Source organism: Rana temporaria, chromosome 6, assembly GCF_905171775.1.
Source record: "Rana temporaria chromosome 6, aRanTem1.1, whole genome shotgun sequence".
Taxonomy (NCBI): Eukaryota; Metazoa; Chordata; class Amphibia; order Anura; family Ranidae; genus Rana; species Rana temporaria.
In genome coordinates this window covers 80,569,567-80,592,964 of record NC_053494.1, presented here as the reverse complement: position 1 = coordinate 80,592,964, position 23,398 = coordinate 80,569,567, and the positions used below count along the sequence as shown (strand labels likewise).

At 44.6% G+C, this 23,398-nt stretch overlaps 1 protein-coding gene across 5 annotated transcripts in view; it reads left to right on the top strand.

Moving 5' to 3' along the window:
• VPS35L (VPS35 endosomal protein sorting factor like) overlaps positions 1-23,398 on the top strand; it is a 1,107,598-nt gene that overhangs the window by 210,721 nt on the left and 873,479 nt on the right. For all 5 annotated transcript variants that reach the window (XM_040358550.1, XM_040358549.1, XM_040358548.1 and 2 more), the window contains exon 6: positions 6,610-6,686. In XM_040358550.1, the coding sequence (XP_040214484.1) occupies positions 6,610-6,686 (77 nt within the window). The remainder of the gene's footprint in view (positions 1-6,609; positions 6,687-23,398) is intronic.

Genomic DNA, 23,398 nt, shown 5'->3' with positions numbered 1-23,398 from the left:
GGATCCCCGTCACTTCTATGACGCGCTCGCTGGAATGTGCTTTTCTTTATCGTACATCACGGGACACAGAGCGGCATTCATTACTATATGGGTTATATGGAGTACCTTCAGGTGTAGACACTGGCAATCTCAAACAGGAAATGCCCCTCCCTATATAACCCCCTCCCATAGGAGGAGTACCTCAGTTTTTACGCCAGTGTCTTAGGTGTTAGTCATGGTTTAGCTTGCCTCCGCATCCTTGGGATTAGGTGAGCTACCGGTTCTGTCCAAAAAAGCCTCAGCGCTAAAGTGGTCAGTAACCGGACCCCAAACCCTTGGGGTATAGCCCATAATGCTTTTCTTTTTAGAGAGCTGGACCCTGGGCCCAGAACTTAGAAACCTTTGGGTACCTAAAGTTTTCTGTTGCCAGGGTGCTATATGGGCCCAGGACAGTGGATCCTTCATAGGAACCCAGGGCCTGAAGGTCTAGACATCCCCACGGAGATGGGGGAAGATTGGGCCTCTTGCTTGGCAAAGTCCTGCGGCATGGAGCAGGTAAGTGAGGGGAAAACTTGCGGAACTTGGTTCTTAGCAGGTTTTTTTCTGGGGGGTCACAGGGGACATGCCTAAAGTTATGCACTGCATCTGGCAAACTAGTCACATATCATAAAGATAGGATGGCTCTCTATGTATTATTCCCCATAAGATGTGACCTCCCTTGTAGTGTTGGAAAAGCATTGAGTGGGGCCTGTGTTATATAAAAATATATGTGTGTGTCAGAGAGCTTTGCTTACCTGCAGGCCTCCAGGCGATGCTCCATTCAGTCTTCCTCCTCAGAGCCTGCAAGCAGGCAAAACGCTGACCTCCTCATGGTTCCAGGCTGCAGTTTGCTGGAACAGAGAGGTCCCTTCCTCCCAAAATCCCCCCCCCCCTCCCCCTGTCGGGAGGGGCATTTCCTGTTTGAGATTGCTGGGGGGGAAGGGCGGGTCAGTGGCTTAAAGGAAGGGGCGGCCCTTCCTTGTTTGTTCCATTCAATACTTTGGAACTGAGGAGAAAGACCAGAGCGGCAGCACGGGGCGCCGAGGACACACAGTGGCCAGAAAGGATATTGCAGTCTTCAGAGGACTGTTTTTTCAAGCCTAGAAATAGGCTGTTTCTTTTCCATCTCATAGTTTTTCTTTGCAATACTACTCAGGGGGACAGAATGTTTTTTCTTTCCTGGATTTGAAACAAAAAAAACAAAAAACAAAAAAAAAAAAAAAAAAAAGTCATCTAGGGGAGAGGAAGCATTTTTTTATCCCCCAAACAGGTGTTTGGACAATTAACTTTTATAGTTCCAAATACCAATAGGTAGCAGGTGTACCTCGGTATTGTACCATGGTATGCCGCTGTTTTCCCTACAGGGAGCCTTGGGGCCATCGGGATCTGGGGCTGGAGCTGACGCGGGTCAGTCCAACCCTAAGATGGTCACGGAGGAGGTATTACTCACCTCTTTAAAAGAGATGCAGAAAAGCATGGGAAAAATGATAGCCGCAGCTATGCGGGGCAGTAAGCGGAATAGATCTCCGTCGCCCGAGCGCGGACCCTCAGAAGAGGAGGTCCTTTCCTCAGGGGAATTGGACGACCTCTTGGACAAGGACCAAGTAGGTTCAGGGATCGAAGACCCGGATACAGAGGAGTCTGGGGCAGTCTCCCTGAGGGAGAGCTGGTGGATTCAAGGATTGTCGGACTTGGTCCATAGGGCATTCAACTTGCCAGTACCAGATCTCCAGGTATCGACGGTTTCAGCTTTGGGCTCACTGAGGGCGCCTCAAAGCAATGCTGTGTTTCTGATCCATCCTCTATTAGAGGGAATTTTGTTCCAAGATTGGAACAAGCCAGATAAGATCTTCTTACCACCTAAAAGGTTCTCTGTCCTATATCCTATGGAAGAAAAATTTTCCAAAAGATGGGCTACTCCTGCAGTGGACGCAGCCATCTCATGTGTTAACAGATCATTAACATGCCCTGTAGAAAACATACAGGTGTTCAAGGATCCAGTTGATAAGCGCTTGGAAGCACTACTTAAGAACTCCTTCACTACTGCAGGGGCAGTAGTACAGCCAGCTGTGGCTGCGATTGGGGTCGCTCAAGCATTATCGGATCAATTTAAGCAGATGCTTAAACTTATTCCGGCCCAGCAGGCAGAAAATTTTTCGGATGTCCCTAAGGCCATATGTTTTACGGTAGACGCAATCAAGGATTCTATCCAGCAAGCGTCACGTTTATCGTTATCCCTTATCCATATGAGAAGACTCTTATGGTTAAAAAGCTGGGAGGCTGAGCCCCCATGCAAGAAGCTCCTGGTAGGGTTCCCCTTCCATGGAGGACGACTCTTCGGAGAAGACCTAGATAAATACATTCAGACCATTTCAAACGGCAAGAGTACTCTCTTGCCAACTAAGAAGAAGGTTCAGGGACCTGCGTTTAAAGGACAGTATTCCCCTGGGCAGGGGCCCTCTAATGCCAAGCAGTATCGACGGCCTCCTGCAAAAGCAAACTTCGGCTTCAACAGCAGATCACAAGGACAGGCTGTTAGAGGCAAAAGGCAGTGGTTTCGCAAACCAGCAAAACCAGCCCCCAAGCCAACCTTATGAAGGGGCGCCCCCACCCACGAAGGTGGGGGGAAGGCTGCGACTCTTTTCAGAGATTTGGGAAGCCAGCATTCCCGACGAGTGGGTACGGTCTTCCGTGGCCACAGGCTACAAATTAGATTTCCTAAGGTTTCCTCCTCCTCATTTCCAGAAGTCGAGGATCCCAAACGATCCGGAAAAGGGAGCCGCATTAAGATCGGCATTAGATCATCTACTTTCCCAGGAAGTAATAGTAGAGGTACCAGTCCTGGAACAGGGGCTGGGTTTCTACTCCAACCTATTCATCATCCCAAAATCCAATGGAGATGTCAGGCCAATTTTGGACCTAAAGATGGTAAATGCATATCTAAAGATCCGCTCATTTCGGATGGAATCCGTGCGGTCAGCAGCTGCCACACTCCAGAAGGACGACTTCATGGCGTCCATAGACATAAAGGATGCCTACCTTCATGTTCCAATTTATCAGCCACATCAAAGATATCTACGCTTCATGGTGGCTTCGCGTCACTTCCAATTCGTGGCGCTTCCCTTCGGGTTGGCTACGGCCCCCCGGGTGTTCACGAAGGTCCTAGCTCCAATCCTAGCCAAACTAAGGATCCAAGGGGTCACGATCCTAGCATACCTGGACGACCTCCTAGTCATAGATCACTCGTCTCCCGGCTTGGAACGAGCAGTGGCCCTCACGGTCCAATACCTCGAGAGGTTCGGCTGGGTCCTAAATCGAGAAAAGTCAGCTTTCCAGCCCACAAGGCAGTTGGAATATCTCGGCATGAGATTAGACACAGAACAACAAGGAGTGTTCCTACCTCTGAGGAAGGTAAAAGCCATCAAGGAATTAATCCTACTGGTTCTAAGCAAGAAAGAACCGACTATTCGCCTATGTATGAGGTTACTAGGCAAGATGGTGGCCACATTCGAGGCGGTACCATACGCCCAGAGCCACACTCGCATCCTACAGGCAGCCATCCTGTCAGCATGGAGCAGAAGGCCACAGGCCTTGGATATCCCGTTGCCGCTCTCATCAAGAGTCCGACAAAGTCTGTGTTGGTGGTTAGACCCTCAATCTACTGAAGGGGAAGTCTTTCAGCCCAGTGGCTTGGAAGATAGTGACCACAGACGCCAGCCTGACGGGCTGGGGAGCAATTTTGGATGGTTGCACTCGCCAAGGTACTTGGGCAAAGCCAGAGAAGCAGTTGCCCATCAACATCTTGGAGCTCAGAGCTGCTCGACTAGCCCTCAGGGCTTGGACGTCAAAATTGCAGGGGTTCCCGGTGAGAATTCAATCAGACAATGCCACGGCCGTGGCATACATAAATCACCAAGGGGGAACCAGGAGTCAAGCCGCTCAGAGAGAGGTGAGCTTGATTCTCCTATGGGCAGAGGCTCATGTGCCCTGCATATCGGCAATATTCATTCCAGGAGTGGACAACTTTCAGGCGGACTTCTTAAGCCGCCAGACTCTATGGCCGGGGGAATGGTCTCTGCATCCACAAGTCTTTCAAGCACTCTGCCAAAGATGGGGAGTGCCGGACGTGGATATCATGGCATCGAGACTCAACAAGAAACTAGACAGGTTCATGTCCCGCTCAAGGGATCCGATGGCCTGCGGAACCGATGCGTTGGTTTGCCCTTGGCATCAGTTCAAACTTCTTTATGCGTTTCCCCCGCTCCAGTTACTACCCCGCCTGCTGCGCAGGATCCGGGTGGAGCACATACCAGTCATCCTGGTAGCTCCAGCATGGCCCAGAAGGGCATGGTACTCACTAATCTTAAGGATGGTAGTGGGAGACCCTTGGACTCTTCCTCTACGGCCAGACCTGCTATCGCAAGGTCCGATCCTCCACCCTGCCTTACGGCATCTAAATTTGACGGCCTGGAAGCTGAATCCCTGATTCTCAGGGGTAGAGGTCTGTCTCAGAAAGTAATCTCTACCCTAATCAGAGCCAGGAAACCGGTCTCTAGGGTGATTTATTACAGGGTCTGGAAGGCCTATGTAGGCTGGTGTGAGTCCAAGCGATGGCTTTCTCGCAAATTTACCATCGATAGAGTATTAAGTTTTCTCCAGCTAGGAGTGGATAAAGGATTGGCATTAAGCACAATCAAAGGACAGATTTCTGCTCTGTCAGTGTGGTTTCAGCGGCCGCTGGCCACCCACTCGCTGGTTAAGACCTTCCTTCAAGGGGTCTTACGTATTAGACCTCCAGTTAAATCCCCGCTTTGTCCGTGGGATTTAAATCTTGTTCTGTCAAGTTTACAGAAACAACCGTTTGAGCCGTTGGCTGATATTCCTTTGGTTCTACTGACAAGGAAGTTAGTATTTTTGGTTGCCATAGTTTCCGCAAGAAGAGTTTCGGAGCTGGCAGCCTTATCCTGTAAGGAACCATATCTTGTTTTTCATAAGGACAGGGTCGTTCTCCGCCCTCATCCTTCCTTCCTTCCGAAGGTCATATCCAGTTTTCATTTGAACCAGGATTTGGTATTACCATCCTTCTTCCCTAAACCTACTTCCAGAAAGGAAGGGTTGCTGCATACCTTGGATATTGTCAGGGCCATGAAGGCCTATCTTAAAGCTACAAAGAAGATCCGGAAGACAGATGTGCTGTTCATTCTACCGGATGGGCCCAAGAAGGGGCAGGCAGCTGCAAAGTCCACCATTTCTAGGTGGATTAAGCAATTAATCACTCAGGCCTACGGCTTGAAAGGGTTGCCTCCTCCAGTATCATTAAAGGCTCATTCTACTAGAGCCATGGGCGCCTCCTGGGCAGCACACCACCAGATCTCTATGGCTCAAGTTTGCAAGGCGGCAACCTGGTCTTCTGTCCACACGTTTGCAAAATTCTACAAGTTGGACGTAAGAAGGAATACTGATACTGCCTTCGGGCAGGCAGTGCTGCAGGCTGCAGTTTGAGACCCTCGGATTCCGGGGGCTCCTCTTGTTCGAGTTAAATTTAAAAATTGTATTTTTCTCAACTAAGTTGGATTTATTATGATTTGAGTATATCTCTAAATTAAATCCTTTTGTCTTGGAGATGTTCTCCCTCCCCTCATTGTAAGCATTGCTTTGGGACATCCCATATAGTAATGAATGCCGCTCTGTGTCCCGTGATGTACGATAAAGAAAAAGAGATTTTTAATACAGCTTACCTGTAAAATCTTTTTCTTGGAGTACATCACGGGACACAGAGCTCCCACCCCTCTTTTTTGAGGACCATTTTGGGAGGCATACTGCTTGCTACAAAACTGAGGTACTCCTCCTATGGGAGGGGGTTATATAGGGAGGGGCATTTCCTGTTTGAGATTGCCAGTGTCTACACCTGAAGGTACTCCATATAACCCATATAGTAATGAATGCCGCTCTGTGTCCCGTGATGTACTCCAAGAAAAAGATTTTACAGGTAAGCTGTATTAAAAATCTCTTTTTTTCGATTCCAGCGAGTGCGAGATGTCGGCACCATGTCGCCGAGAATCAGCGCAATGCCGTTGTGCTGGAAACACATTCTCGGTGACCGGTATTGTATGTTTCATTACTCGCTTACTAAACGGGTAAAATGTAATGAGTGACTTGGTATAGAGAATATAGCACTAGCACAAATTCTTCAGATTTGCACATAGTCCTATACAAACTATTCAAACACAAGGTAAACTACAATAGAAACACTAATAGTTGGGTATTGGCAAAATGATAGCCTCAAAAATCACATTTACATGAAAGCACTGGCAATCCAACAGCATATGTATGTGAAAGCCAAGGTGCCACATTGTGCTAAATATGGTTCTGGTCTTTACTTTGATGTGGAGCAATTCCTAAATGGTAAAGGTCAGATAAGTTCCATCACCTTGATGGTCCTCTCTAACATAGAAAAATTAATATAGGTGTATCTTTTCACAGTTGTGACTATTTAGTTTTTGAATTCTCGTCCTCATATTGTAGATGCTTTTCAACTGCATAGTTTATGGTATTTTGTGTAAGGCCTTTACCCACATATCTTTGTTTCAGGCAAACCTGCTACGTCAGGATCTGCAGTTTCAGAAAAAGTGAGGACTCGCCTTGAGGCACTTGATGATCTGGAGGAAGTGAGTACCACTTTGCTGTCTGCTTGGGAACAAAGGCAGATTTATGACCCATTCACACCAACAGGTGAAACTCGAAAAATTTGAATATCATGCAAAAGTTCATTTATTTCACTAATGCAGCTTAAAAGGTGAAACAAATGAGATTGACACATTGCATGCAAAGCAAGCTAGTTCAAGCCGTGATTTGTCATAATTGTGATGATTATGGCTTACAGCTCATGAAAACCCCAAATCCACACTCTCAGAAAATGTGAGTATTGTTAAAAAGTGCAATATTCTAGGCTCAGTGTCACACTCTAATCGACAAATTAAGCCATTACACCTGCAAAGCGTTCCTGAGCCTTTAAATGGTCTCTGTCTGGTTCCGTAGGAATCACAATCATGGGAAAGACTGCTGACATGACAGTTGTGCAGAAAACTATTGACATCCTCCATAAGGAGGGAAAGCCTCAAAAGGTAATTTCAAAAGAAGTTTGATGTTCCCAAAGTGCTGTATCAAAGCACATTAATAGAAGGTTATGTGGAAGAAGGTGCACAAGCAGCAGGGATGACGCAGCCTGGAGAGGATTGCCAGGAAAGGCCATTCATAAGTTTTGGGGACTTTCACAAGGAGTGACTGAGGCTGGAGTAGGTGCATCAAAAGCCACCACACAGAGACGGATCCTGGACATGGGCTTCAAATGTCGTATTCCTCTTGTCAAGCCACTCCTGAACTACTAACAACATCAGAAGCGTCTTACCTGGGCTAAAGAAAAACAAACCTGGTCTGTTGCTCAAGTGGTCCAAAGTCCTCTTTTCTAATGTGAGCAAACTTTGCATCTCATTTAAAAACCAAGGACACAGAGTATGGAGGAAGAATGGAGACTCGCACACTGCAAGATGCTTGAAGTGAAGTTTCCACAGTGTGTGTTGATTTGGGGAGCCATGTCATCTGCTGGTGTTGGTCCACTGTGCTTCATTAGGTTCAGGGTCAACACAGCTGTCTACCAGGAGATTTTAGAGCACTTTGTGCTTCCTTCCACAGACAAGCTCTATGTGGATGCTGACTTCATTGTCCTGCAGGACTTGGCACCTGCCCACACTGCCAAAAGCACCAAAACCTGGTTCAGTGACCGTGGGATTACTGTGCTTGATTGGCCAGCAAACTCACCTGACCTGAACCCCATAGAGAATCTATGGGGCATTGCCAAGAGAAAGATGAGACGGAACAATGCAGAAGAGCTGAAGGTGCTATTGAAGCATCCTGGTCTTCCATAACACCTCAGCAGTGCCACAGGCTGATAGCTTCCATGCCATGCCACATTGAGGCAGTAATTGCTGCAAAAGGGGCCCAAACCAAGTACTGAGTACATATGCATACTTATACTTTTCAGAGGTCTGACATTGTTCTATGTACAATCCGTGTTTTATTGATTGCATGTAATAATTTTTCTGAGATTGTGGATTTGGGTTTTTTATCAGCTGTAAGCCATAATCATCACAATTATGACAAATCACAGCTTGAACTATCTTGCGTTGCATGTAACGAGTCTCCGATATTCGTTTCACCTTTTAAAGCGGGGGTTCACCCTGTTAAAAAAAAAAAAAAAAAAGTTTTTTTTTATTAGACCATTAAATTCGGCATCGTAGCGCGAGCTACGGTATGCCGGTCTTACATTTTTTATGCCCGTACTCACTGTGCTATCGATGATTGAAGAATCCGGGGAATGGGCGTTCCTATGGTGAGAGAAGGTGATTGACGGCCGGCCCTGGCACGTCACGCTTCTCCGGAAATAGCCGAAATAGGCTTGGCTATTCACGGCGCCTGCGCATAGCCTGTGCGCAGGCGTCGTGAATAGCCGAGACCTACTCCGGCTGTCTTCGGGGAGCGTGACGTGCCAGAGCCGGCCGTCAATCATCCTCCCTCTCCATAGGCACGCCCATTCCCCGCGGGAGTCGGATTCTTCAATCATCGATACCACAGTGAGTACGGGGATTAAAAATTTAAGACCGGCATACCGTAGCTCGCGCTACGATGCCGAATTTAATGGTCTAATGATGGAAAGGAGGGTGAACTACCGCTTTAAGTTGCATTAGTGAAATTAACTTTTGCTTGATATTCACATTTTTGGAGTTTCACCTGTATGTGTTGGCTATTTGCCTGCATTTTATCTATTTTCATTGCATGTTGTAATGTAATGCAACACATTATTGCACCATTCCATACACCTCACACAGCAGTAGACACAAAATAAAATAAAATGGTATGATGATTTTCCAAATTGCTGTTTTCCAAAACCATGCAGAGATGTGACACACCACTTGTATAACAAAAGCACACATGCAGTATAGTGCGGTGCCATGGTACGTTGTAAACGGCCCTCCATTATTTGGTAAATTTATAATTTTTCTTACAGGTTTGATTGATTGAAGTACAAATACAAATTTGTGCTGGTTTATCAAATCTTAAGAACTTCCATTGTAAGAAATTGTTTGGCAGGTTTAGAAGGGGTAGGGGTAGTTTTCTTTAGAGCCAAGTTTTAATCTATTTATCTATTTTTTATTTCCTGGTCTCTTCTTTCCCTTTCAATATGCTAATGTCATTAAATTTAAAAAAAAATAAAAATCATTACATACCTTTTTTTAGACTTGGTGATGTCATCGCTGGATCTATGTGCTTTTCTATGCAATGCATACAAATCACAGCTGATGGGAGGGGCCCTGAGGGTATTACATGTAACCTTCTGAAAGCATCACAGCACCCTGACTCAGTACTCTCCTCAAAAACCCTCCCCTTCATTGGGAGGAGTTGATCGAAAAGTTACATTGCCTTGATGGGTGGATTCAAAGCATAAAACCAGGAGCACTGGTCTGTTAGTATGCGGGAGAAGATATTCCATGCATCCTACATCGTGCAGAGTCTGCAAAGAAAATGTACTTGCATGAAAGATCAATTACCAGCCTGTTACGCAGTAGGTGAGGTTGAAAAAAGACACAAGTCCATCCTATGTGTGTGATTACAGGTATATGTCAGTATTGCATTGTATATCCCTGTATGTTGCTGTCCTTCAGGTGCTTATCTAATAGTTTTTTGAAACTATCGATGCCCCCCACTGGAACCACTGCCTGTGGAAGGGAATTGCACATTCTTGCTGCTCTAAGACCCCTTTCACACTGAGGCCAGATTGCAGGCGCTATAGCGTTAAAAATAGCGCCTGCAATCCGCCCTTAAAAAGTTGCTCCATTGTCTCCAGTGTGAAAGCCAGAGGGCTTGCAGGATGTAACTTGCGCCAGCAGGACGGTAAAAAAAGTCCTGCTAGCCGCATCTTTGGAGCGGTGAAGGAGCGGTGTGTGTATACTGCTCCTCCACCACTGCTGCCCATTGAAATCAATGGAACAGTGCGGCTATACCTCCCACAGCAGCACATTGTGGGTGGTTTTAACCCTTTCTTGGCCTCTAGCAGGGGTTAAATACACCCGCTAGTAGCCGAAATGCGCCGCAAATGCGCCCATAGCGTGGCGGTAAATATAGTGGCGTTTTTTCGCTGACGATATGGGCAGCTCAGTGTAAAAGGAGTCTTACAGTTGCATAGTAAATCGCAGATGAAGCCCAGCATATCCTGCCAGGCCTTTCTTCCACCAGAACCCAGGGTACCCATCCCTGAAAGCTTCTATGGAGATTGCAGATCTTGCGAACTGTACTTTTCTCTTCTGCCCCGAACCTTCTCTTCACAAGATACTAGGGTGAGGTACATGTCCAATTTTTGATACATATATATAACTTTTTAATTTGTCTCATTGGACCCTCACGTTTTGTCCTCACTGGACACAGATTCACAATATATATATTTCTGTTATTGATCAAGTCACTCTAGTATTTTCTGATGCTCACTTCATTGCTGATATTGTATTAACCATATACTTATGTCAGAGTGATTCACTATAGGGGTCATTTTTCCATATATATATTTTTCTATATTTTTTTTAATTCAGAGGTATTGTGTTTACTCACATATGGTTATACATTGGTGTTTTATTCATTAATCCATACAATACAATTATTAGTATTCTATTAGCGCAACTATATACCGTTTTTCCATTTGTTATCAAATGATTAGCACATGTTTGTGTTGCAGCTTTTTTTCAAATTTTCTTCATTTTATTTGAATTTTATCAATTACTTCATTATTGGCGCAGGATTAACCCCCCCTTTTTCCATTTGTTAAATTTACAGTATCTCCCCTGCATTTGTATATACTATTTGTTGTGGGTTGTGCACTGGTTGTTTTCACTTGTTTGTCACCTTTTTAATAAATACATTTTTCTTTCACTTATGTGCGTTTCTGGTCTCCTCTATGCAGTCACAGCTCCGTGGTCTACTAGCTCCGTGACAACAACCTCTGCATATGATGCTGAGCATGTGCACTCAACTTCTTTGTTCGACCATGGCAAGGTCTGTTCTGAGTGGAACCTGTCCTGTTAAACCGCTTTCTGGTCTTGGCCCTGTGCTGCAGTTTCAGGGTCTTGGCAATCTTCTTATAGCCAAGGGCATCTTTATGTAGAGCAACAATTCTTTTTTTTCAGATCCACAGAGTTCTTTGCCATTAGGTGCCATGTTGAACTTCCAGTGACCAGTATGAAATGGTGAGAGGGATAACACCAAATTTAACACACCTGCTTCCCATTCATATTAAGCAGGTGGGAGAATGGATGGACAGCCGCACTCCAAAAAGTCTTGTTGAAAAAAGACGTGCTCTTTATTGTAAAAAGGAAAAAATGCACAGCACACAACAGCATACAGTGGGATAGACAGCTGACGCGTTTCGCATTAACAACTAATGCTTAGTCATAGCATTAGCTATGACTAAGCATTAGTTGTTAATGCGAAACGCGTCAGCTGTCTATCCCACTGTATGCTGTTGTGTGCTGTGCATTTTTTCCTTTTTACAATAAAGAGGACGTCTTTTTTCAACACAACTTTTTGGAGTGCGGCTGTCCATCCATTCTCCCACCTGCTTAATTCTATGCATTGCCAGCACCCGTGTGATTCCTGAGTGGACATTGAATACCTGCCTGTGCTCACCTGGAGAGGCGGTCTCCCTACCTATCGTTGCTTCCCATTCATACCTGAGACCTTGTAAAACAAACAAGACACACAACACTGGGACGGAAAAATGTCTAATTGGGGTCCAATTTGGACGTTTTCACTGTGTGTGTGTTTTTACATACCGTGGCAGAATTTGATTTCTTGATTTATTGTTAAATCAATTTATTTTTTATTATTGCTTATTCCATACAAAAAGTGAATCATATGAGGAAATATACAATCATTTCATTTAGTTTCTAAATAAGTAAATTGCACACTGTAGAATTTAAGTAATCTACATAAAACCTCAAACAAGACATACAAAAGACAAACAAACGCACATCTCTAATTTAGTCTCGGATTCCATTTATATTGCACAATTCTCCTCCTCTTGATTTCCAGATATATCAATGTCATCATCCCATCCTCTCATCTCTCTCTCCCCCCCCCCTCCTCCCTCCCCTCCTCTTCACAAGAACCATTATACATTTAAATTGCTAGTGTTAAGCCAATAGAACCAAATTCTGTAAATTTTTTGGGAAACTCCTCTGTGCTTATATGCCATTTTTTTCTCTTTTTAATATAAAATGTATTTTATTACCCCATTGTTTGAGTTGGCGGGTAGGTATCAATCCACTTTTGTAAGATAAGCTTGCGGGCTAAGTATAGAGATCTGCTCCACATTGTATACATCTCAGCAGGTAAAGCTCCATCTGGGATTATACCCAGAATGGCTAATTTAGGGGTATTTGTTATTTATGTCAAGCATATTGTATTCAAGGTCATAAACACTTACTCCCAGTATCTATGCAACTTGGGACAGTTCCATAGCCTATGAATAAGGGAGCCATTAAATACTGAGCATCGCGGGCATAAAGGCAAGATATATTTACCCCAAGCAAATCGTTTTTGAGGAGTATAGTGGGTTCTTTGTAAGATAGAGAGCTGGGTCAGTTGCTGAGATGGTGAGATAGATACCTCAGGTAGTATCTCCATAGCCCGTATCCACTCTTCTCCGTTCAAACTGGTCAAGTCTATTTGCCAATGGTAAAGCCATTTACCTGGGCATCTAGTTTCTGTGCATTTAATAAAATAAGATACAGATCCCATATTAATCCTCGTTTAGTAGTCCGTACTATGGTTGATTTCAACAATATCTTTGATGGGTTGTATTGTAATTGGAATAATAGGGCCTGATGTTGTAGTGCATGACATATTTGAAGGTATTGATAGAAATTGCTATTTAACAGTTGAAAGCACTCTCTCAACTTATCAAAGGGTAATAAAATATCGCCTTTAAATAACTGATAAAGAAAACTTAACCCAGCTTTTTCTTTATCGTACATCACGGGACACAGAGTCTTAATCATTACTATGTGGGTTATATTCCACCATCAGGTGCTGGACACTGGTGTAATCAATTAGAACAGGATGTTCCCTCCCTATATAACCCCTCCCATACTGGGAGCACCTCAGTTTTTTCACCAGTGTCTAAGGTGTTGGTCACAAATTAACATGTGCTCTGAGGAGCTCCACTGGAGGGATCCATGCTGGATGTAAAAAGCCTCCATAAAATCCGGATCCGTCCAAGGTGCTTCATAGCCAAAGTGGACGGTACCCGGGCCCCGGTAGGAAGAACGAGGTTTTGCCTATAATGCTTCTCTCTGAGAGCTGGACCCTGGGTTCCAGTACATTGGTCGATGTCAAAGACCAAATATTTTTTTCTGTTGCCAGGGTGCTATATAGGTCCAGGGGAGAGGTGACCTGCTATGGACCCCAGTCCCTGAAGGTCTGAGACGAAGCCCGCGTTGAGGGGTGAAGGCTGGGCCTCTTGCTTTGCAATACCCTGCAGCGTGGAAAGGTAAGCGGAGGTACCTACGGGACTTGGTCCGACAGTGGGTTCTCCATTGGGGATTATGGGTCTCGCCTATTTTATGCTTCTATGCATGGGCAACTTAACCACAAAGTCTTTTGAGACAGGATGGCTCTGGCACCCATATACCTCCCCTAGTGGGTCCTAGTCCTCCGCTGAAGGGGCTATTGGGTCTTGCCTATAATGCATGTGTGCCTTGGCAAAGAAACCACTATGTCTGTTGAGACAGAATGGCTGTAATACCCATAGATCTCCCATTCAGGAGGTTGGTACCCCTACATGAGTATGTCTTATCTGTTTTCCACGAAGGGCCCTAAGAGGACATGCCGGGTGTTTCGCTTGCCATGCTTTCCAGGAACGGAAGCTTAAGGTTAGCTGATCTAGGGTGCGGCTTACTGCCTCCGCTTCAGGCTCTGCTACGATGGGGGGGGGGTCCCTCGTAGTCTCTACGGCTCCTTGGGGGATCGCCCTCTCCCCCCGCCTCCACCATTCCCCTATGCGCGCGTGCGTGAGAGGGGCGTGATTTGAAGGCGGGGGGCGATGTGGTTGCTGCTGGCGCACATGCGCTGGCTCATGGTGCAGACGCAGGGCAGCCCCTTCAAAAGGCCCAGACGTCAGAGAAGCCAGGGGGACACGGTAGCTTGAGCACGTAAGCACCTTGTGGAAATTGGATACAGATTCATTTAAGACACCTACTCGGCATCTAGCTGTGTTAGCAAGCATTATTTGCTAGACTAAGTTCAGCTGTTGATGCACCAGGGTTAAAGTTCCTCTGCTTTTTGCTTAGGACTCTTTTGTCTCCCCGTAAAAGAGTGTTCAGGGGTAGGAAGGGGTATCACCACCTAAATCTGGTGGCCCTTTTTATCATGCTTGCATGATACTATCCTCCCCTGTAGAGACTTAAGATAGCTCACATATTTAGCTATCAGCCCTGTCAGGCGTGAGCCTCCCCCAACATTGCAGCACTCTGCATATGTTTTGTTGCATTGCATGTATAGGTCTATAAGAGGTTAACTGCTATATTCACAGCAGCCTCACAAGCAGAAAACAGGGTGTGTCCCTTTCCCTGCTCTAAATCCTCAAACCAGGGATTGAAAGACCTGAGGATGAAGGTTCACTGTCAGAGAACAGATAACAGGTGTTAATGAGGAGAAAACTATCAGAAGCCCCAAAAGCTCTGGTTGCAGCTGCAGTCTTTTCAGAGATCCAAGCTGCATATAACTTCCCTCAGCCTAGACGGCCAGAGCCTCTGTCTCTTTAAAGTCCTCATCCGTGTGTTTGGCTTCAGGCTAACCGAATGCACAACAGGGGGGGTGCACATTTGCTGCTGTGCACATGGCTAACGTTGCAGGTTTGCGGAGACGCACATCTGCAGAGCATAACTGCCTCTTTACAGTCCACATGTTTGCATGAAGTACATGAGTTTGGAATGTTCAAAATGCATGTGGGGTAAAAACTGGTAACAAAGCATGTTTTATTGTTGATCACATAAAGAGACATGTTATTTTGTTCGTATGATTTTATATGTTCACATAAGGGTGTTTAATCACAGCAAAGTGCCTAAAATCGCATAAAAATGCTTAAGTGCATAAAGATGCGGGATCTCACATGGTTACTTGATAACCCAGGTCCTTGATTACCCAAGGTTATTTAGGTCACACAGAGGGGCTTGTTTCCACAGGAATGCCTAAAATCGCATGGAAATGCTTAAGGACTTAAGGATGCGACATCACACATGGTTATCTGATAACCAGAGTCCTTGATTATCCAAGGATATTTGGTCGTACGGAGAGGCTTGTTTTATACAGGAGTGCCTGAAATCGCATAAAGATGCGGGATCACACATGGTTACCTGATAACCCGAATCCTTGATTACCCAAGGGTATTTGGTCACACAGAGAGGCTTGTTTCCACAGGAATGCCTAAAATCACATAAAGATGCTGGAGTGCATAGAAATGCGGGATCACACAGGTTTACATGACGAACCACAATCCTTGATTACCGAAGGATATTTGGTCACACAGAGAGGCTTTTTTCCACAAAGGTCTGAAATCGCATAAAGATGCTGGAGTGCATAAAGATGCGGGTTCACACATGGTTATCTGATCACCCAAGTCCTGGATTACTCAGGCATATTTGGTCACGCAGAGAGGTTGTGTCCGCAAAAATGCCAAAAATCACATTAAAAGGCTTAATTGCATAAAATTGCTGGATCGCACAGTGGTGCTCGATCATACAAGAATCCTTGGTCCCACAAGGGTACTTGTCCGCACAAGAGTTCTTATGATGCATAGATGTTGGATCGCATGAAAATTTGCTGAATCGCATAAGAATGCATGTTTGCCTAGAGTTTGACTTAGGAGGCATTATAATTAGGTTTCCTTAATTATACAGGATTCCTTGGCCTTACATAGGCACATGCTTGCAGGATGCTTGTTCATAGCTCACATGCTATATGTATGCGTGTATACAGCACGCCCCCTTTTTTGTGTGTTTGCGGAAAACATATTGTTATGAACTCACGCTTCTATGAACACACGCTTCCATAGAGGCATATGGCTTTAAAGGTTGCCACATGCACATAGGGGGAGCTATTTGCATGTGTGTTTATTTACAAGGCTGCTAGGGCCCGCCTCTAGCAGGGCTAAAGGCCCAGAGTTTAGCAGTAATGTCATTCCGAGGCAAACCCGTGCTGACAGATCAGTCAGTAGCATGGCTGGGCCTAGGGGAGTCCAGCATGATTAATTATCTGGAACTCCTGGGTTGGGATCCCAGTCTAGAGGGAATATGCCGTCTTTATTCAAACACAGTTCCCTATGCTCAGTTTTATTCAAGGCTGATATAAACTTTGCTCTGTCGGCCTGGAACGCGTGGATCCTAACTTAGCATTATCCTAGGAGTCTTGTCCCAGGGATATGCTGGAATTTCAGTTAAGGGTTCTTAACTGAATGATTGGCAGAAGGGAATATCCTTCATACCCGTTACCTGGGAGCAGGTTGCGAGGACTGGCCTCTAGGGATAGAATCCAGGCCTGGAAGAGACCACGGTACAGGGAAGGTGGTCAAGCTCCTAGGGAGCCTTATCTGCTAGCTTTCTAGAGCTACGGATGGAGCATCCGGCTTAAGGACCTGAACGTTTAGGTTACAGGGTTGCTCTGTCTGAATACAATCTGACTATGCCTCTCTAGTGGTTTACTTTGGTTACCAGAGAAGAGCTTGTGCCTTGCCTATTGTCAATCGTCATTTCATGGAATGCTAGATTGGCAGGCGATTCGCTGGAGCCATCAACAATCGGGTCCGGGAGATTGGCCTCTACACCCCGACTTTTTTCTGACCAAATGTCACAGAAACGTTACCCTGAACATAAAGGGTGCTGACGTCCAGGTTCAACAAGAGATTGAACAACTTTGTGTCAAGGCCAAAGGATCCACCCGCATGCGGGACAGATTTTTTAGTGACCCTGGGGGCCCAGTTGTCGCTGGTTTATGTGTTATCTCCCCCCAGGGCCGCAACCTTCGTGGCTTCCATGCTACATCAGGAGAGAACGGAAGCTGGCTTAATTGCTTCAGCATAGCCCATACAACCTTACTGCGCAGGGACAGCAGAACTGATCGTAGAGGACCCAGGGTCCCTTACAGCTTGTCCAGGCCTGCTTTGCAGGGTTACATCCTGTCTGGCATACATGGGTATTAATGGTCTGGCTGTTATAGCCTGCATTCTTGAGGATCGGGGCGTACAGAATCAGCGGCAGTTACCTTGATTCATACAGGACAGCTGGCCTCCAGGACCAGATATCCTAGGATATGGAAGGCCCATATTCCTGGTGTGAAACCAAGGGGTGGAATCCTTGGTAGTCGGTCCTAGGTAAAATTCTTACCTTTCTACATTGGAAAAGAGATGGAGCTGGCCTTAAGTTCCATCAAGGGTCCGATCTCGGCACACTCTTGATCTGGGCCGTTGTACAAGGGGTGACGGGTATAAGTCCGCCAGTTAAGGCGCCCTTGTGCTCGGAGGATTGGATCCAGTATGCTGGCTTACAGAGTCAGCACCTTGGGCTGATGCACCATAAATATTTCCCTTTATCCTTCTAAAGAGGAAATTGGTGTTCTTGGTTGCGGCTGCCTCCGCAAGAGAGTATTGGCAACTTTCTTTGTATAGAGCCATACTTAATTATTTGTACAAGAAGGGTGATGTTAAATACTCACCCAACCTTATTGGCTAGAAGGATCCAGTGTTCATTTGAATTAAGATATTCTTGCCTTCCTTTTCCTTTTTTTCAGGACCTTGATCCGCGGAAGGAGAGGTTATTGCTTTCTCTTAATAAAGATAAGAGCAGTTAAAGATCTATCTGAAGGTTTCAGATATAGAAACCTAACGTTTTGTTGCCAGAAAGCCCCTAGATGGGGCGGGCAGTGTTCAAATCGGCTATTAAAATGGCTATGCGCTCTCTCGTTCTAGTAAGAGAGGTCAAGACCTATCTGAAGCAGCTGCTCGGATACGGAAGACTGATGTTGGTGCGCTACCAGGAGGCCCCAGCAAGGGGCAGGCAGCGTTTAAATCGACTATTGTCAAATGTTGATTCATCAGGTTATTATTCAGGCTTTTGGTTTATAGAGAGGGCTTCCCCCTGTTTCTTTTTGGGGTACACCCTACCAGGATAGTAAGCACTTCATGCGGGGTGCATTACCAAGCCTTTATGACTCAGATTTGCCAGACCTGCAACTTGGTCGTTTGTGCTTACGTTCACTAAATCCTATCAAGTGGACATAAGACGGCAGGAGGATGCAGCTTTTTTTTTGTTGGCACAATATGCGGCAGGCAGCATTAGAGGTCCTCGTGTCTGATGGCAGTCTGCATTGTTGGTGTCTCCCTCCCCTCAGTAAGCATTGCTTTCGGACATCCCACATAGTAATGATTAAGACTCTGTGTCCCGTGATGTACGATAAAGAAAATAGGATTTTTATTACCTGTAAAATCCTTTTCTTGGAGTACATCACGGGACACAGAGTCCCCACCCCTCTTGTTTGGGGATATTGGGACACTTATTGCTTGGGACAAAAACTGAGGTGCTCCCAGTATGGGAGGGGTTATATAGGGAGGGAACATCCTGTTCTAATTGATTACACCAGTGTCCAGCACCTGATGGTGGAATATAACCCACATAGTAATGATTAAGACTGTGTCCCGTGATGTACTCCAAGAAAAGGATTTTACAGGTAAGCTGTTAAAAAATCCTATTTTTTCCATTCCCATAGTTCTCGTATTTTATTTAGCTTGGGTAAGCAGTAATTTTGCCATATTGGCATATGTTTTGTGTACCCCTTATGATGGGTAATACGTGTTGTTTCCCATAGTTTATGGATTAAATTAAATGTTGGAAACTTTCTCTTCTCATACAATTGGGAGACACTATTTTCTGTACTAATGGAGATGGTTTAATTTGGATCATTTTTAGATTCTGTATGGGATCTTGATTACCTCCTCTCATCCACACCAATGTTGTAGTTGTGCTGCCATAAAATATAACCTTGAGTTAGGGACAGCTATCCCTCCTCTATCCTTTGCTTGTTGCAGAGTTTCAAGTTTAATTCTTGGTTTTCCATGTTTCCATATAAGATCTCTAAAAATCGCATCTCAATTCCTGAATAGTTTTTGTTTCAATAATTTTTATTAAGATTTTAGGTATTACAGAAAACAGGATTTGTAGATACCAACATGTAGCAGAATAAAAAATAAAGAAATATAGTAACATTGCTATAATCAGACGATTCCTTGTAAAAGATAACTTTTAAAAAAATTTCGACCAGCATGAGTTGGGCGCAGGAGCCTCCCCCGGCACCCCCTTGGGCGCACACTGTGCCCATTGGGAAAGAAACTCCCCACCCACCATACTATCCATCAATTATATTCAAGCTATAGTATTTCAAATCACTACAATCTCAAGACTCTTATCCATGAGTACAAGGTATCCACACATATGTCACATAAACAAAAAATAAAGATAACACTTATAGTGCATAAAAAGGAAGTACAGAAAATAAAAAGGATTAGAATAAGTAGAGCATATCTATATAGAAATAAGTTTGATTAGTGTCCCACTCGGCTCTCACTGGGTCCCCGAAAAGGCACACCATAAGTGCCAATTGGATTCAAATTTGAGAACTTTTCCATCCCTAACAGCTAGGATCCTCTCATAAGCAGCTATCATGTTCACTTTTACAATTACATCTATTAATTTAGGGATCTCGCTTGATTTCCATCTACCCACTATCGCAGAACGTGCTGCCATCAGTACATGAGCTATTATATTTCTAAACTTGGAAGGATAGTCCGTCATTCCCAGGTTAAGTATAGCCAGTTCAATGTTAGATTTAATAAAGATACCCGTCAGATTCGATATCAATTTAAATACCTCCCGCCAAAATCCCAGGAGGGAAGGGCAGGACCAGATTGTATGTGATAAAGTACCCACCTGTCCACACCTCCTCCAACAAAGATTGGAGTTGTCTGTAAAAAATTTAGCAACAACATAAGGGGTGAAGTACCATCTCAAAAGAAGTTTTTGATTCAGTTCTTCATAATTCGCGCACCTGGTATATTTATAACTGCATTTAATTGCTTTCTCCCACTGGGGTTCCGAAAATTCCCGGCCTAATTCTTTTTCCCACTTCATTAGAGGATTATACTTGGTAAATACATCTTTAGAGTTCAAGGAGTTATATATTAGAGTGATCCCTTTCAATTTGAGATCTTGGGAGCAAATAAATTTCCACACCTTTTCGGTAATAGGGATATGGGTACTGGTCAGTGTTTGAAAAAGGGATTCTATCTGTTTATACGTGTAACTTTCGGAGTTAGGTATGTGAAATTTTTGCTGAACACATGCAAAGGACATAAGTTTATTGCCCACTGTCAACTCCTCTAATGTTGATACGCCTCCCGCAGTCCATCTATTTAGTCTCAAGTTGGGAATCAACCATTCTACAGATTTCAACGGGATGGGGACATTAACCGCCGGATATGAAACGCTGCCACTCAAGCAAATTTTGGGCCATACTTCACAGGCCGCTTGGACAGTTCCCAACCTGTACTTTTGTCGATATAGCAGAGGCTATAAGGAGTGAGAGAGGCGATCGACCATGAAATTTGGCAAGTTCTAGCTGACACCAGGGTTTAGTTACTGGTGTTATGAGCCATTGCTTGATCTGATCAATAATCACTGCTGTGTAATAATCCCGCAATATTGGGAGACCCATGCCTCCTACAGACCTATGTTTGTTCTGTATGAAGGACGAGCATCTAGCCTTTTCCTCCCCCCACACAAATTTTGATAGTTGGTCTTGCATTGTTTTAAAGAACGATGGGGGAACTTGTATGGGTAGAGCTCTAAAAACTTAAAGCCATTTTGGTAGTAGCAGCATCTTATATGCTGCCAAACGTCCAGACCAGGATAAGTAGAATTTTTGAAGACGTGTAATTTCTGTTTGGAATTTATCAAAGAGTGGGGTATAGTTAAAGCGGAATACATTTGAGATAGGGGAGGTAAGTTCTACACCCAAGTATGTAACATAATTCTTGGCCCAAGGATATGGTAAGGATCTCTGCAAATGCTTTTTCATCTCTCTAGGGGTAAATATACCCAATATATTTGATTTTGTTGCATTGACCTTATAGTAGGATGCCCTACCAAAGTCCTGGAGGACCGCGTGAGCAGCAGGGAGTGACACTGTCGGATTGGATAGAGATAAGATTACATCAGCGGCGAACAATGATATTTTATGGTCAAACATTTGAGACGAAATACCCTGGATGGAGGGGTCTGACCTTATTCTTTCTGCCATAGGTTCCATTATTAGCGCAAAAATTAAAGGGGACATAGGACACCTCTGACGTGTTCCATTCGTGATGTGAATTTTTTTAGAGAACATGCCTTCTGTATAAACATAAGCAGAGGGGGAAGAGTACAATGCCAAAATAGCATCACGTATCGGACCCGAAAAACCAAATTTAGTCAATACTCCTCCAAGGTATCCCCAGTGGACCCTATCGAAAGCCTTCTCTGCATCTAATGTAAGAAGCAGAGAAGGCTCTCCCCTCCCCTCTGCTACATGCTGAATATTCACCATTCTCCTAGTAGCGTCTATTGTCTGCCGACCCGAAACAAAACCCACTTGGTCATAATTTATGAGCTTTGGTAGTATATCCGTCAGTCTATTTGCTAATAGTTTAGCATATAGCTTCACGTCCGCGTTCAATAACGAAATGGGCCTGAAATTTTGAGGTATGTCAGGTTCTTTCCCTGGTTTTGGTAGGGTGATTATTGTGGCTGTGAGCATCTCCTGTGGAAATTTGGCTCCTGTCACCGCGGCATTGAATACTCGTTGAAGGTGAGGGGATAGTACACTACCAAATAACTGATAATACTCTGAAGGGTAACCGTCCGGGACAGGGGATTTGTTCTGAGGAAGGATTCGGATTATCCGTTCTATTTCCTGAGAAGTGATTGGTGAATTTAATCTATCTGGCTGTGAGATGGTGGGTAGGTCAACAGACTCAAGAAAGTCCTTAATTATGTCTTCCGTAGGCTGGGGAGTGTCAGGGTCGTCCTTAAGGTTGTATAATGCCTCATAATACTCACTGAAGACGTCAGCAATTTCTTTAGGGTTCATAACCTTAGTTTTACTCTTGGGGTTTAAAAGATGAGAAATCTTCTGTTTGGACACTTTATCTTTTATTTGTGTAGCCAGTAATTTCCCAGCTCTATTTCCGTATCTGTAGGATTGGGCTTTCAAAGACCGCAACTGATAATCAAATTGGGACACTAAATGGGTCCTCAAGTCGTGCCTCGCAGTAAACAACTCATCTCTTGATTTTTGGGTAGAATTCTGTTTGTTGCTAGCCTCTAATTGAGTAATCCTGGACAGAATATCATTTAGTTTTTTAGACCTTTGTCTCTTGAGCCTAGAGCTCAGTTGAATAAGCCGACCCCTGATGTACACTTTGTGTGTATTCCACAGTGTGAACGGATCATCAACCGAAGGGCAATTGATTTCAAAGAATTCAGTGAGTGCTGAACGCACCTTCTCTAAGTTTTCAGGTCTGGACAGTGCGAAAGTGTCCATACGCCATCTATTAGCCCTGGTTTTGGTTCGACAATCCCCCACCACAATAGAAACGGGAGCGTGGTCAGACCACGTTATACAGTGTACATGTGACTCAACAATTTTTTGTAAAAGAAACTTATCCACTAAAAATAAATCTATCGGTGAATATGTTTTGTGCATGCTAGAGAAAAACGTAAAGTCTCTCTCCGAAGCATGTTGGCACCTCCACACATCATAGAGGCCTGAGGTGGAAATGAAACCGTCCAGTGATGCTCGTCGATGTTGAAACTTGGATCCACTGGACAAGTCCATAGCTCTATCAGGGATCATGTTGAAGTCCCTGCACAAAACAGTTGTACCTTCCTTAATACTGGACACCTTTTTCCAGATTTTGTGTAGGAATTTCAATTGTCCTTTGTTTGGAAGATAAACATTGACCAAAGTGTATACTGTGTTCTCTAATTCACAAATTAGAATGATGTACCTGCCCATGCTATCCAAATGAACAGCTAGTTCTTTGAATCGGACTGAGTCTCTGATGGCTATTGCAACCCCTCCCTTTTTGGTAGGGCCGTTTGCAGTATACACTTGGGGGAAGGCACGGTGGGTAAAAGTAGGAGGTTTCGATGAACAAAAGTGTGTCTCCTGCATACAAAACACTTCGCTACGG